Source organism: Dasypus novemcinctus, chromosome 15, assembly GCF_030445035.2.
Source record: "Dasypus novemcinctus isolate mDasNov1 chromosome 15, mDasNov1.1.hap2, whole genome shotgun sequence".
NCBI classification, from domain to species: domain Eukaryota; kingdom Metazoa; phylum Chordata; class Mammalia; order Cingulata; family Dasypodidae; genus Dasypus; species Dasypus novemcinctus.
In genome coordinates, this window is record NC_080687.1 from 25859885 (window position 1) to 25872659 (window position 12775).

The 12775-nt window shown below is 37.3% G+C and overlaps 1 protein-coding gene across 1 annotated transcript in view; it reads right to left on the reverse strand.

Moving 5' to 3' along the window:
* Window positions 1-5015: 5015 nt before the first annotated feature.
* TNFSF13B (TNF superfamily member 13b) overlaps window positions 5016-12775 on the reverse strand; it is a 35500-nt gene continuing 27740 nt past the window's right edge. Inside the window, exons 4-6 of the mRNA XM_058276445.2 lie at window positions 10275-10387; window positions 10035-10185; window positions 5016-6562 (exon numbers count right to left, since the gene is read on the reverse strand). Of these exons, the coding sequence (XP_058132428.1) occupies window positions 6450-6562; window positions 10035-10185; window positions 10275-10387 (377 nt within the window). The 3' untranslated portion in view covers window positions 5016-6449. The remainder of the gene's footprint in view (window positions 6563-10034; window positions 10186-10274; window positions 10388-12775) is intronic.

Below are 12775 nucleotides of genomic sequence, written 5' to 3' on the forward strand. Positions count from 1 at the left end.
GGAACATCTGAAGGAGCCAAATAGGGGAGAGTCTACAAAACAACTGACCAATACTCTTCAAAAATATCAATATTATCAAAGACAAAAAATAAACCAAAGAGTCATTCCTGTTTAAAGGTTACCAAATAGATCTTGGACCAGAACAAGATCATTAGTGGGAAACTGGTGAAAACTGAATAATTTCTGTAGATTAGTTAAGTGTTGCACCAGAGTTAGTGCCTTGATTTCGATAGTTGTATTCTAAGGTGTTGATTTGGGGAAACCTAAGTGACGTGTATAAAAGGTTTCTTTACACTTTTGTCATACATTTTTAGAGGTCTGAAATTTTTCTATATGAAAAGCAAAAAAAAAAAAAAAAAAAACGAAATAATTTAAAACTAGTTGAGGCTATTAAAAGATCAAGAATTTCCTCATTTCTCCCCTACCTATAATTCCTTTCCTTTCTTCATCATCTAACTTAGGGTGAACTCTATTTTGCACCTTCTAATCTGGATGTGATATGAGATATGATAAATCATTCATGCAGACTTTTTCAATGATTTTGAAGATCTGATATCTAATGAGATATACCATTCTGATGTTCACATTAGCAAGCCTGTTTGTGGATCACCTCAAGGACAACTTAAATGGGTTTTAAAGAATGTGTGGGAATTAGGTGAAGTTAGGACATGGTTAACCAGGAAAGAAAATTATTTGTCTTAGCCATCAGGATACCTGTTAATCTCTGAATGGATTCAGCTTAAGTTCTTATTTCAATTTAAAAAAAAAATCAGTGTCATAATTACAGAAAAAATAATAATAGTGCACTTCTCCTGTACTATGCACTCAGTGATCACCTTCATGCCCCGCACAGAGTCTAGTCCTAATAGAACTTCACCACTTCAGAAACCAGTCCAGAGGAGAATGCTCTGCTATTATATTAACTTTTCTCAATGTTACAAATTTTAAAAATTATATGGTCCCTCTCAGTTTAGAAGTGGAGTGGACATCACCATCCCGGGGTCTTCAGGATGGAGGAATAAAATATGGATTAGAATGGACTTACTGGTATTCTACTATAGAAATATTGTGACTCTAGCAATGGAGGAAATTGTGTCATTGATGTGGAGACAGTGGCCACTGGAGTTGCTGAAGATAGGGAAAGAAAAAAAGAGGTATGCTCCTGAGGCATTTTTGGGACTTGGAGTTGTCCTCAATATTGCAAGGACAGATGCAGGACACTATATATCCTGCCATAACCCACTGAATGGGCTGGGAAAGAGTGTAAACTACAACATAAAGTATAACCCATGCTGCGTAGCAATGGTCCAAAACGTACCCATCAAATGCAATGAATGTACCACACCAATGAAAGAGGTTAGCAATGTGGGAGGAGTGGGGGGTGTGGGGAGTAGCGTATATGAGAACTTTATATTTTTTAATGTAACATTTTGTGTGATCTATGTATCTTAAAATATAGTAATAACACTTTTTAAAAAGTATATAATTGATTTTTGTACCAGCAAAACTCATGAGATAGTATTGTACTACTGTAAATACAACCATAGTATATCATTGCTTTTGTATTGCTCATCTCGTTTGCTCAACCCTCTAAAATAACAAATTAATTAGCCATTGAGTGATATATTTGTTTTTATATATAAATATAAATTGACAGTTCACTATCATAAAACCATATGGAACATTTTTTCATGACTGAGAACTACTCATTCCATTTCAACCTATTCTCATCTTTGTGAGTAGTTTTAAATGCAGTGTGATTGATTTTGGACCTACAGGAACAACCAAACAAATGCCAAAAACCATTTCAAATGTACACTATTAAGTGTGCGGAAAGAAGCATTGTCCATTCTAAATATCATTCTAAGTATTTATTTCTAAGGTCTACACTGACATAGCATTGTAAAATAAATCTCAAAAAGCAACACATCTACAAGAGTATTGAACTGTTAATATACTTTTATAATTTCATTATTTTTATTTTTAAAATAATTTTAAATTTCTTGTATCAGTTTGATATTATTGATGAATTCCAAAAAGAAATATTGGATTATGTTTGTAATCTGATCTGTACCTGGCATGATTGAGTTATGATTAGGGCATTGAGTCCCCACCCCTTGGTGAGTGGGAACTCACAGATCAAAGCCATGGAAAAGAACAGAGTTGAGGGTTTCTGATGTTGGAGTTTTGATGTGGGAGTTTGAGTCTGAAGACTTAAGCTGGAGCCCTGGGAAGTAAGCTCACAGAGGAAAGAGAAGCAAGCCCCAGGAAGAAAGGAAACTTGAACTCAGAGAAAAGCAAGCCCCAGGAATGTAGGAACCCTGGCAACCTGAACCCTCGCAGACATCGGCAGCCATTTTGCTCCAAATATACTTTGGTGAGGAAGTAACTTATGCTTTATGACCTGGTATCTGTAAGCTCCTACCAAATAAATACCCTTTATAAAAACCAACCAATTTCTGGTATTTGGCATCAGCACCCCTTTGGCTAACTAATACAATGTCATTACTTTTTAAATAATGAAAGACTGTCAACTTGTTAATAGGAATGGTGAAGGTAAAACAATCAAGGACAACTTCAAAGTTAGCTTAAGAGAAAATTACATTCAACTTTTACTTTTCTGGGAATGGATTACTGGGGACTTCCTTAGTGTTTGGAGTTGCTGTTTTTTCACTCCTATACTTTGCCCATGGGAGAAGATGGACCCAAAAGGACAAACTGCTCAGGAATAAGCAAGGATTTGGACACACCCCCCTTTTTTTATGGAGATACTGGGAATTGACCTTGGGACCTTGTACATGGAAAGCAGGCATCCATCCACTGAGCTACAACCCCTACTTCAAACTCGTTTTTAACCATCATTTTTTTTTTAAGATTTTTTATTTATTTATTTATTCCCCTCCCCCCTTGTGGTTTGCTTGCTGTCTGCTCTCTGTGTCCATTCGCTGCACGTTCTTCTGTGTCTGCTTGTCTTCCTTTGTTGCATCATCTTGCTGTGCCAGCTCCCTGTGGGCGCGGGCCATCAGCTCTCCACGGGCACAGGCTGGTGGCTCTCCGCAGCATGCAGGCCAGCATGCAGGACGCGAACCCAGGGCCTTCCATACGGTAGATGGGAGCCCAATGAATGGAGCCACAGCCAGTTCCCTAACCATCATGAATTTTTATATAAAGTTAAGTGTCTTCAGCTAGTCAGAAGTAAATTCTATCTTTTTATCCTCAGAAGATATGAGTACAGTGGCTAGACAGGTAATGTAGGGGAACAAATGGAGTCCAGTAGTGTCTGCAGCAGAGAAAAGAGTGCTTGTCTGGCTGGAGCTGGAAGGAGACTTTGCATTCCCGTCAATTGTTAGATTTTCTTTAAATTGTTTACCAGTTGGAAAACTTTTTGGCAGTATCTACTAAAGCTAATCATAATATAATCTGTGACTCAGCAATTCCACTTTTAGTTATATGTGCAACAGAAATGTGTACATAGGTGTCCTAAAATATTTTAAAGGAATATTCATAGACACATTAGCATAGTAACTGCAATCTAGAAATACTCTAAAGGCTCTTCAACAGTAAAATGGATAAATATGTTGTTATATAGACATGGAATGAAATTCTATTCAGCATTAAAGAATGACTGCTGCTATGTGCAACACATGGAAGAATTTCACAGGCAAAACAGTGAGCAAATGAAGGTGTATGTCCAAAAGAGTATATCATGTATATAAAATTCAAAATGAGGCAAAACTATTCTTTGTTGATAGGAGTCAGAATGGTGATGGGAAGAAGTGTGAAAGACTTCTGGAATGCTGGCAGGTTCTCTGTGCTTAGATTTGGTGCTGGTTACACGAGTATATTCATTTTGTAATACTTTATCAAGCTGTATCTCTAAGATTTTACATTTTAGTACATGTATATTATATACCACTCTTCACTGTTTTAAAAAGAAACATCTGTATTTTTTAAACCTTTTAAAAACTCCAGTTTTTTGTGAGAAGTCTAAATTTTTTGCATCGGTCTACTATTCACAGGTTTGTAGTCTCTTTCCTTGGACAGGAGTGTCTTTAGAATAATATTTTCCTGATTCATAATTCATATTACAACAGGAAGCATTAAGTTCTTATATTAATAAATTGGTATATCCATAACAAATTATACTGGGAAAATCTCTTTCACGAAAACTTATGGACAAAGTTTATTATTCCAGGTGTCATTTAGGACTCCAAATTAGTTCACTTTGGATGCTCTGTTAATTCAATAAGTTCCCACACAAGGGAAGAATTTAATAGCTAAAAGAGGTTGTCTAAAATCAACAACTCTTGAATTGGGATTTAGGGCAAAAGTATATCTGTACTGGGACCATACACTTAAACCTTAGAAAATGCTCTTTTGTAGGAAATCCCAAAGTAACATCTTTTTCTTTTTTTTAAAATAAATTGAGTGAAGGTGGAGAAAAGGTAACTCCAATAACTACTGCTGCAATGGAGATTCCCATACACAACCACTGTACATACCTATTCTTCATTCTATTTGCTAATATTTAAGTAAACTTTTACTTAACAAAAATCTGATTTTCCTTACAATTTCAAATATAAGGTAGATAGGATACACATTTTAAGTCTGATGTAAAATGTAAGTAAAATAAAATTGAAAATAATTTATGTGGCTGCATTCTACATCTTCTGGCAAAATATGCTAAGTTGTTTTAAAAAATAACTGTAAAAACTATAGCTTATAACAGCTAAATGTGCAAGCTTATTTTAATGGAGTATTATAATTTTTCCTTATGATCTACAAAATAATATTTAATTTATACCTTTACATTTATGATTCTGAATTAAAATAACCTTCTTTAATGTGTGGACTATATCCATGTTTTTGTTGTTTTTCTTGTTATTCTCTAATACATAATACTCTATAGTATTTCACAGTCATGCACCTGACTTTTAAAATGGCACTTAGTCATACAAAAAAATTCACAAAAGTTGAGTGGTGGTAGGCAAACTCAGTCAGACAATGAGACAAAAGGAATTTAATTTTTTATTTGGCATAAAAGATAGCAGCAATAATAGAAAATTAGTAACTATTCCTCCTAGTTTCAATACTACTCCAGACCTATCACTTCTTTTCTTTTTGAATTATAATATTATGAAGCAAAATAAATTGTGAAATATATTTTATTTTAACCAAAAAGTAAAATTTATAGGAACCCAAGTTTTAAACAAAGTATGATTTTAGACACAAAATTTAAATCATTTCCTTTGTGTTGAAAAGTATATCTTTAAAAGATAATTTTTAGACTGGGGAAAATAGGTTGGTCTATTATTTCATTTACTCTTTAAACTAATGTAGTACAAAAAAAAAAAAGTCCTAGCAAAACAAGGGAAATTGATATTTAAAAAGATAAGTGTTACAGGGTTATCAAGTATGATTCTTTTTTTAAATGAAAATTAAGATAAAGTCTTCTAGCATATCATAATTTTTATAATGAGTACCTGACATATAACATACCTCAGGATGCCAAGAACCCAATTAAATCTCAACTTCTGTAAAGGCAATAAGTATTTTTTAAAGGCTGGAATATGTGAACCACTAAGCAGCAGTTTGAAACAGAAGAATAGAAGAGAAATCACATTATTATAAAGCATTTACTAACTTCTATAGATTTTATTTTTGTATAAGAACAACTATAGTTGTTTGTTTTCAATTAATGTTTTATATGTATGAACTGAAATTACCCTACATTAATGTTTCTGAAGTAACTGAAATTAACTATAAAAAGTGCAATCAGTATACACACATGAGGGAATTACTTTCCTCCCTTGACAAATATTTGGGAGCATTATATCAGGGAATATATAATATTAGAGATAAAAATTGCAAACTTGAAATAAATCAAAAAGACTTAAATGTAGTTGTTTCCCTTTCTTTGGTCCAATTTAATATTTTAATTTTAAACTTTGAATTACTTCTTCATGTATCTAGATTTCTAGAGTTTTTTTTTCTTTCCACAATGTTAGCTGAAAAAGCTGGTATTTAACATAAAATAGAAAATAAACATTGAAATTTCACATAAATATCTTAATATCCTACAGACTTGTTCCATAGTAAATAACGGCATCCAGTTTTGAAGAAATCACTATTGCTTCTTTTGAATTGGGTCGTTCCTCCAAGACAAGAAGCTATGACTAAATTGTTCAGTACATCTGTATAGTGATAAGTATTTCTAATTCTATCTTTCCTTAAATGGGTTCTATTTCTTGTAATTCACATGACACTCTTTGGTTGCGGCTGTCTGTTAAATTTCCTGTTATGTCTAGTGTCAGCAAACCAAAACAAATAGCTCACAGAAACGACTATGGTAACGAATTTTTTTTCCTTTTGGTAATTCCAGTTAGGTTTTTTCCCCTTAGAGGTACAGAAAAAGGGAGAAAAACATCCACAAACATGGTATAAGTAGGTCACAGCAGTTTCAATGCACCAAAAAATGTGCCATCTCCATCCTGTGATATTTTAGCATTTTCTCGTGGTATGGCAAGTTGAAGTTCATCTCCTTCTTCCAGCTTAGCAATGCCTGGAGAGGAATTATTTGAAAGAATTTTAAGTGGTTTATGAAGGGAAAGAAAAAAAGAACTAAAATAAACCTATTTTGTTTTAGAAAAAATTTTAACTTATACATTCACACTTCAAAACATACCACTGGAATTCTAAACTCACTATTATTCTACTAGCCTAAAAAATAAGAAATGAGCATAAGGAGTTACAACAAATATAAATGCACTTATCATCTTCTATTTATAAAATGAAGACTCTGAAAAGGACCAAATATCTAACTTTAAGAAAAAAGCTCAGTAAATCATCCTTTGATGGAAATTATATTGCATAATTTTATTGACAAAGGAAACTTTTATAATAACACTAATTAGAATGCAATTTACATATCACTTAGTCCTTATTACACTTTTAAATGTGTTTATATATTACTATATAAAAAGTTAAATAAAGACCATTTGTCAACAAAGTTAGCACATTTGATAACAGTTTTTCTCTAGAGTCTAGATATCAGGTAATTCATGAGCCCATTTTAAAAGAAAAAGATGGGAGGAGCAGAAAGAGAAGGAGCAAGAGGAGAAGTTAGGAAAAAACCAACAAATAACTAGTATCTGAATTGCAAGTACCTTCGACTATCAGTTTAAAAAGTAGTTGCATTGTTTCATTAACACAGAGTCAAAATATATCTACGTGAATACATCTATGTTAATAGCTGTTCTCGCCTCAAATCCAGAGTACTCCAGAATTTACTGGGCCAGAACCAATGCTGTGATTGAATGATCAAATTTCTGTCTTGTTTGATTTTTTAATGGGTAAAGACAGGAAATGAAATAATGTAGTTTTAGGTATTGTGAAGAGTAGTATATACACATTCTAGAATCAGCAAAATAGTTGGTGAGTATCTTAAATAATAAGAAAAGACTGGAATTTAGTTGTTGACAAGATTAGTCATCATAGAGATTGAAAATGATCTAATATATTGACAAAAGTTGGAGATCACAGAGCATTGTCAAGAAGGTTCTATTTAATATCCCAACACTGAATTACTGACTAATTCAATTCTTCCAGATTGCAGCAATCAGCTATAAGTTTTTTCTACAAAACCTATTCAATTTATTAATGAAATAATGTACAATATTCTGCACTGTATGTAAAAATCGTTATTTGGTAGTAGGTTGGGATTCTTAAGATAAATTGTATTATACTAATGTATATTTTTAATAGTTTTAAAACAGATTAAGATTGCAAACCTGAAACTTCGTAGAGAATGCATCTCATAGACTGTGGTTAACAGCAATACTATAATATTCTTGCATCAATGCCAAAGCTATACTGTGTTGATAATGGAGGTATATGGAAAAAGTGCGCCAAATGTATGCTATGGCATGACTGGTGGTAGTAGTGTGATGATAGTGTCTCATAATCTGCAACAAATGTTCCACCAGGGTGTGGAGTTGTATGGGAAATCTATACATCTGTATGATTGTTTTGCAAGTTCACATTATCTGTAACAAAAATAAATTTAAAAAAAAATACTATGGGTTGGGGGAAAAATACACCAAATGTAAGTTAAGGAATATAGTTGGTAGTAATAGTTTGACAATAGCTCTTGCATAGTTTGTAACAAATGTTTCACACCAATGCAAAGAGTTGGTGGAGGGGTAATGTATGAGACCCCTGTGTGATGTTATGTGTGTTTATTTTGTAAGTTCGCAATCTTTATTATACACTATTGTTTATATGTGTTCATGTATGAATGATATATTTCAATGAAAAATTTTTTTTATATCTATTAGAGTTGAGAAATATCTTCAAGCCAAGTTAATTACTCCTTAAAAGCAAGGTATCAAGGAAAACTGGCAGAGGGACTTGGGTGGTGCTCCAGGGACAATTGCCGGACGTTGTATGTCCTCTCATGGCCCACTGGTGGAACGTGGGAGAGTGTGGGCTATCGTGTGCAACACGGGACATGGGGTGCAGCGATGCCCGGAGATGTACTCACCAGACGCAATGGATGTGTTATGATGATGGGGGAGAGTGTTACTGAGGGGGGAGTGGTGGGGTGGGTGCGGTGGGGGTTAATGGGGACCTCATATTTTTTTAATGTAATATCTTTTTAAAAATGAATAAATTGAGTAGAATAAAAAAAAAGAAAGTAATGTGTAAGTGGAGCAGACAATTATTAATAAAAAAAAAATGGAAGAATAGTTGCAAAGCTCTCTGTTCTAATAAACATAAATAAACTATAGATTAGAGTAGTCTCACAATTTATAAAGATTTTGCAACACCAAAGTAGTGGTCACTACTGGGCCCATGGAAGCATTTCTTTATGCAAACTAGGGAATTCCACTTGAATAAACTTCCTCATCATCCAGTTACAACTATTTATAGTTGTAGACCCACAAGTGACATCATCTCCACTGTTATGAACTATTTTCCTTCTTTTTTCTAACCAATTTATTGTGCATTTGTTTGTAGAAGCCTTTGCAATAGAGTCCTTCAAATGTACCAACCCTGGGTTTCACACTCGGGTTCATGGTAAGTGTCTGCAACTAAAGATACCGATTTGTTAAAAATCACCAGAGAGGAATAAATGTGCTAAGGTGAATATTATTTTCCAAATGCAGCCTTGATTACTTTGAAATTACTGCCCTCCCCCCATAAAAATAAAATGAAGGATACATTGGCAATTCCAGCGAATAAAAGACCGGAAATGAACGAGTCTTGCTCATTCTTACTGCCTCTCCCTTTCTACACCGCTGCCAAGTGTTGCTGGGTGGAGCTTAGTGGTTGAGCACCCACTTTGCATGTTACAAGGTCCTGGGTTCAATCCCCACTGCCTCCTAAAAAGGCACCTGCCTGGTCTTTCTTTAAACCAGATACCACCCTATGAAAGTGCCCTGTGTGAGTAACGGGGAAGTCACTGGGCAACCAACCTGTCCTTGTCCTCAAACCTGACCAAGGGCAATTCATCCTTAGCTTAGAAAGAAGAGTTTTGGTGACTTGTACTCTGGGGACAAACTGGCTGGTTTGAACCAACTTCTGAAACTGAGTAGCTGGGCAGCTCGGCGCAAGTTACATTATCTGTCTGTGCCTCTGGTTCCACACGCATTCAATGGAAAGGCTTTGATAAGTGAGCCTATCCTATGCAAAGTGCATACAATGATTCCTGGTAATCACTCTGTGGTTATTGTTATTGCTGTTACATGTTGAAGAAAATGCATTTTAGTATTTGTCGCAGTGTCGAATGTATGAACCTACAGTCTTCTCTAAATTTATATAAAAATAATAAAACTATTAGTGATGATTTTATCTATCTCAATTAAGAACTAGCTTATCATTCAAGAGAATAAAAAACATACAGTATGTTGAGGAATGGCTTTTCAACTATTTGTATTTCAGAAAATGTCATTTCTTTTTGTTTTATCAAGCCCAGATTATCAGCGTAGTCTCTCCTCATTTCATGATAAGCAGGTCTGAGAAACATTATTTACCAGCTGAATAACAGGAATTATTGGGTAGTGTTTCAGGCATATTTTGAATACATCGGAACAAAGTGACCAGACTCAATTCATCCCCAAAGACATGGACTTTTTTCCTCTGAATTAGATGTCCCATTGCAAATGTACTATCAGTGTATAAAACCTGTAAAACAAAACAAAAGATTTTGTCAGAAGTGACTACAAAATGGGAGTCATTCTATAAGTGAAAGTAGAATTAGGGTTTGAACATACCTGACCATATATAAAGAAGTAACCAGTTTCTTTGACCAATATTTTATTTTCTTTTTCCTCTAGGGCTCTTCCTCTTTTAAAGCTGAGAAGCCATGGAACAAACGTGTAAGCTCCTACAATTAAGAGAATGATTGCTAAGAAATGAAACAGAGAAAGCAATTTTTCACCTTCACCTAGTTGTCAAACTAAATCTGAAAGTTAGAGGAGTATTCCATATTATAAAGAAAAGGAAAAGACACAAATCATAATGCTCCATTGGTTTTTTAGCCATCACTTACATATGAACTCAGGCAACTAAAACAAATATAGAAACTTGAGGGCAAATAATTCACATGAATGACAAATTCTTCTTAATTTCAGCTATTGTCATCATAAAGCATGGTCTAGATAGATATGTTTGAGGCAAAGAATGGATTAAATTAACTGGATAACGCAAGAACAGAAATTTTCCACTTTTCTTTGGTTCCCAAAGAGGAGCGAGCAATTAGATAGAGTTTAGCAGAGTATCAAGAAAAAGTGAGCCCCACCTCCACTCTCTTAAAATCTATTCCCGGGGAGAGGAGGCAAGATGGCGGCTGAGTGAACTTCCCGGTTACTAGCTCCTGGAGGGAATCGGCTGGGAGGCGTCGGAGACTCTTTGGGACCGGGCTGTTTCGGGATTTTTCCTGGTCCCAAGGTGTTTGGACATCGATTTGGAGGGAAGGTAACAGAGAGGATCCCTCTGTGAAATATACACGGAGATCCCAGCTACGTGTGGAGGATTCCCTCCTTGGGTAGGCAGAGCCGAGGCAGCTAGCACCGTGCCGAGCCCCAGCGGGCGGCGGCCAGGGTAGCCTAGCTGGGCCACGGTGCGCAGCGGGCGGGGGATCCGAGCCGCACCGCGGGGGGTGGCGGGCGGGAGAGCCGAGCCGCGCTGTGCCCCGGCAGGCGACGGGCAAGGGAGCCGAGCCCAGCCGAGCTGCGGCGGGCGGTGGGCAAGGGAGCCGAGCCCAGCCGAGCTGCGGCGGGCGGCGGGCGGCGGGCGGGAGAGCCCAGCCGCGCTGTGCCGTGGCGGGTGGCGGGGGAGGGAGCCGAGCCCAGCCGAGCCTAGCCGCGCCGCGGCGGGCGGTGGGCGGGGAAGCTGAGCCCAGCCGAGCCCAGCTGAGCCGCGGAGGGTGAGGGGCCGGGCCCAGCCGAGCTCAGTCGAGCCCAGCCGCGCCACGGAGAGCGGCGAGCGGGAGAGCCGAGTCGCGCTGCGCCGCGGCAGGTGGCGGGCAGGGAAGCCGAGCCCGGCTGGGCCCAGCCGAGCCCAGCCGAGCCGCTGCGGGCGAGGGAGCCGAGCCCAGACGAGCTTGGCCGAGCCCAGCTGCACCGCGCCGGGCGGGAGAACCGAGCCGCGCTGTGCCGCGGCGGGCGGTGGGCGGGAAAGCCGAGACCAGTCGAGCCCAGCCGAGCCGAGCCGCGACGGGCGGGGGACCCGAGCCCAGCCAAGCCTAGCCAAGCCCAGCCGAGCCGTGGAGGGCGGGGGACCGGAGCCCAGCCGAGCCCAGCTGAGCCCAGCCGAGCCTGGCGGCGGGGTTTCTGTTCTTTGTTTTTTGTTTTTTTTTGTTTTTATTTTATTTTATTTTATTTTATTTTATTTTATTTTATTTTATTTTTGTTGTTGTTGTTTTTTTTTAATCCTCTCTTTCCTGTCCCCATTATTCTTCTTATACTATTTTATCTTAACAGTACAATAGGTCCTACAGGAAATACCTCACATTTGCTGGGTTTCCTCACCCTCCACTGCCTCATTTCTCTGTGAATAGATTTAACATATCTACACTATCACCTTTCCCCTACAACTTGATATCCTCCACCATCTGCTATCTCTCCTATATTCCATCTCCCTTTCTTTGATCCACAAAGTGTCTAACTCTTAATTTCTAATACCTTTGTTTAGTTTTCCATCTGGTATTCGTCCCTGAAACTATTACCTTTCTTTTCTCTTTCCCTCTCTCATGAAAACAATAGCCTCTTAGTACATACCACATTCCTCCCATATTCAGTCGTCTACCTCATTATAGGTACTTTCCTACTACTATAACTCTACACAATTTACATGATCTAACCTCCATCCTCCCAGAACTCATATTGTTGCTTTGTTAACATATATCATCAATACTACTTCACACTTTTTCCTCCCTTACACAATTGCCTTTCCCCAGCACTAATACTTTCCTTTAAAGTGAGCTTAACTAGCAATAAGAAATTGGAATAAGAAGAACAAAGTGACAAAGAGAAGATATAACACTTACGCAAAAACAACAGCTAATTAATCTCAAGACTAGACAAAGAAGCTAAGGAACTGATTAAACCCGTCAAGGAAAAATGTTGACAAGACAGCAACAAAAATCTACAAACCAAAACAGTAATCAGGAAAACATGGCTGAATCCAATCAGGAAGGGGGGCAGGACTTTGCACAAGCAATGAAAGATCTCAGAACATTTATCACCGACAAATTTGATGAAGTAATGAAAGA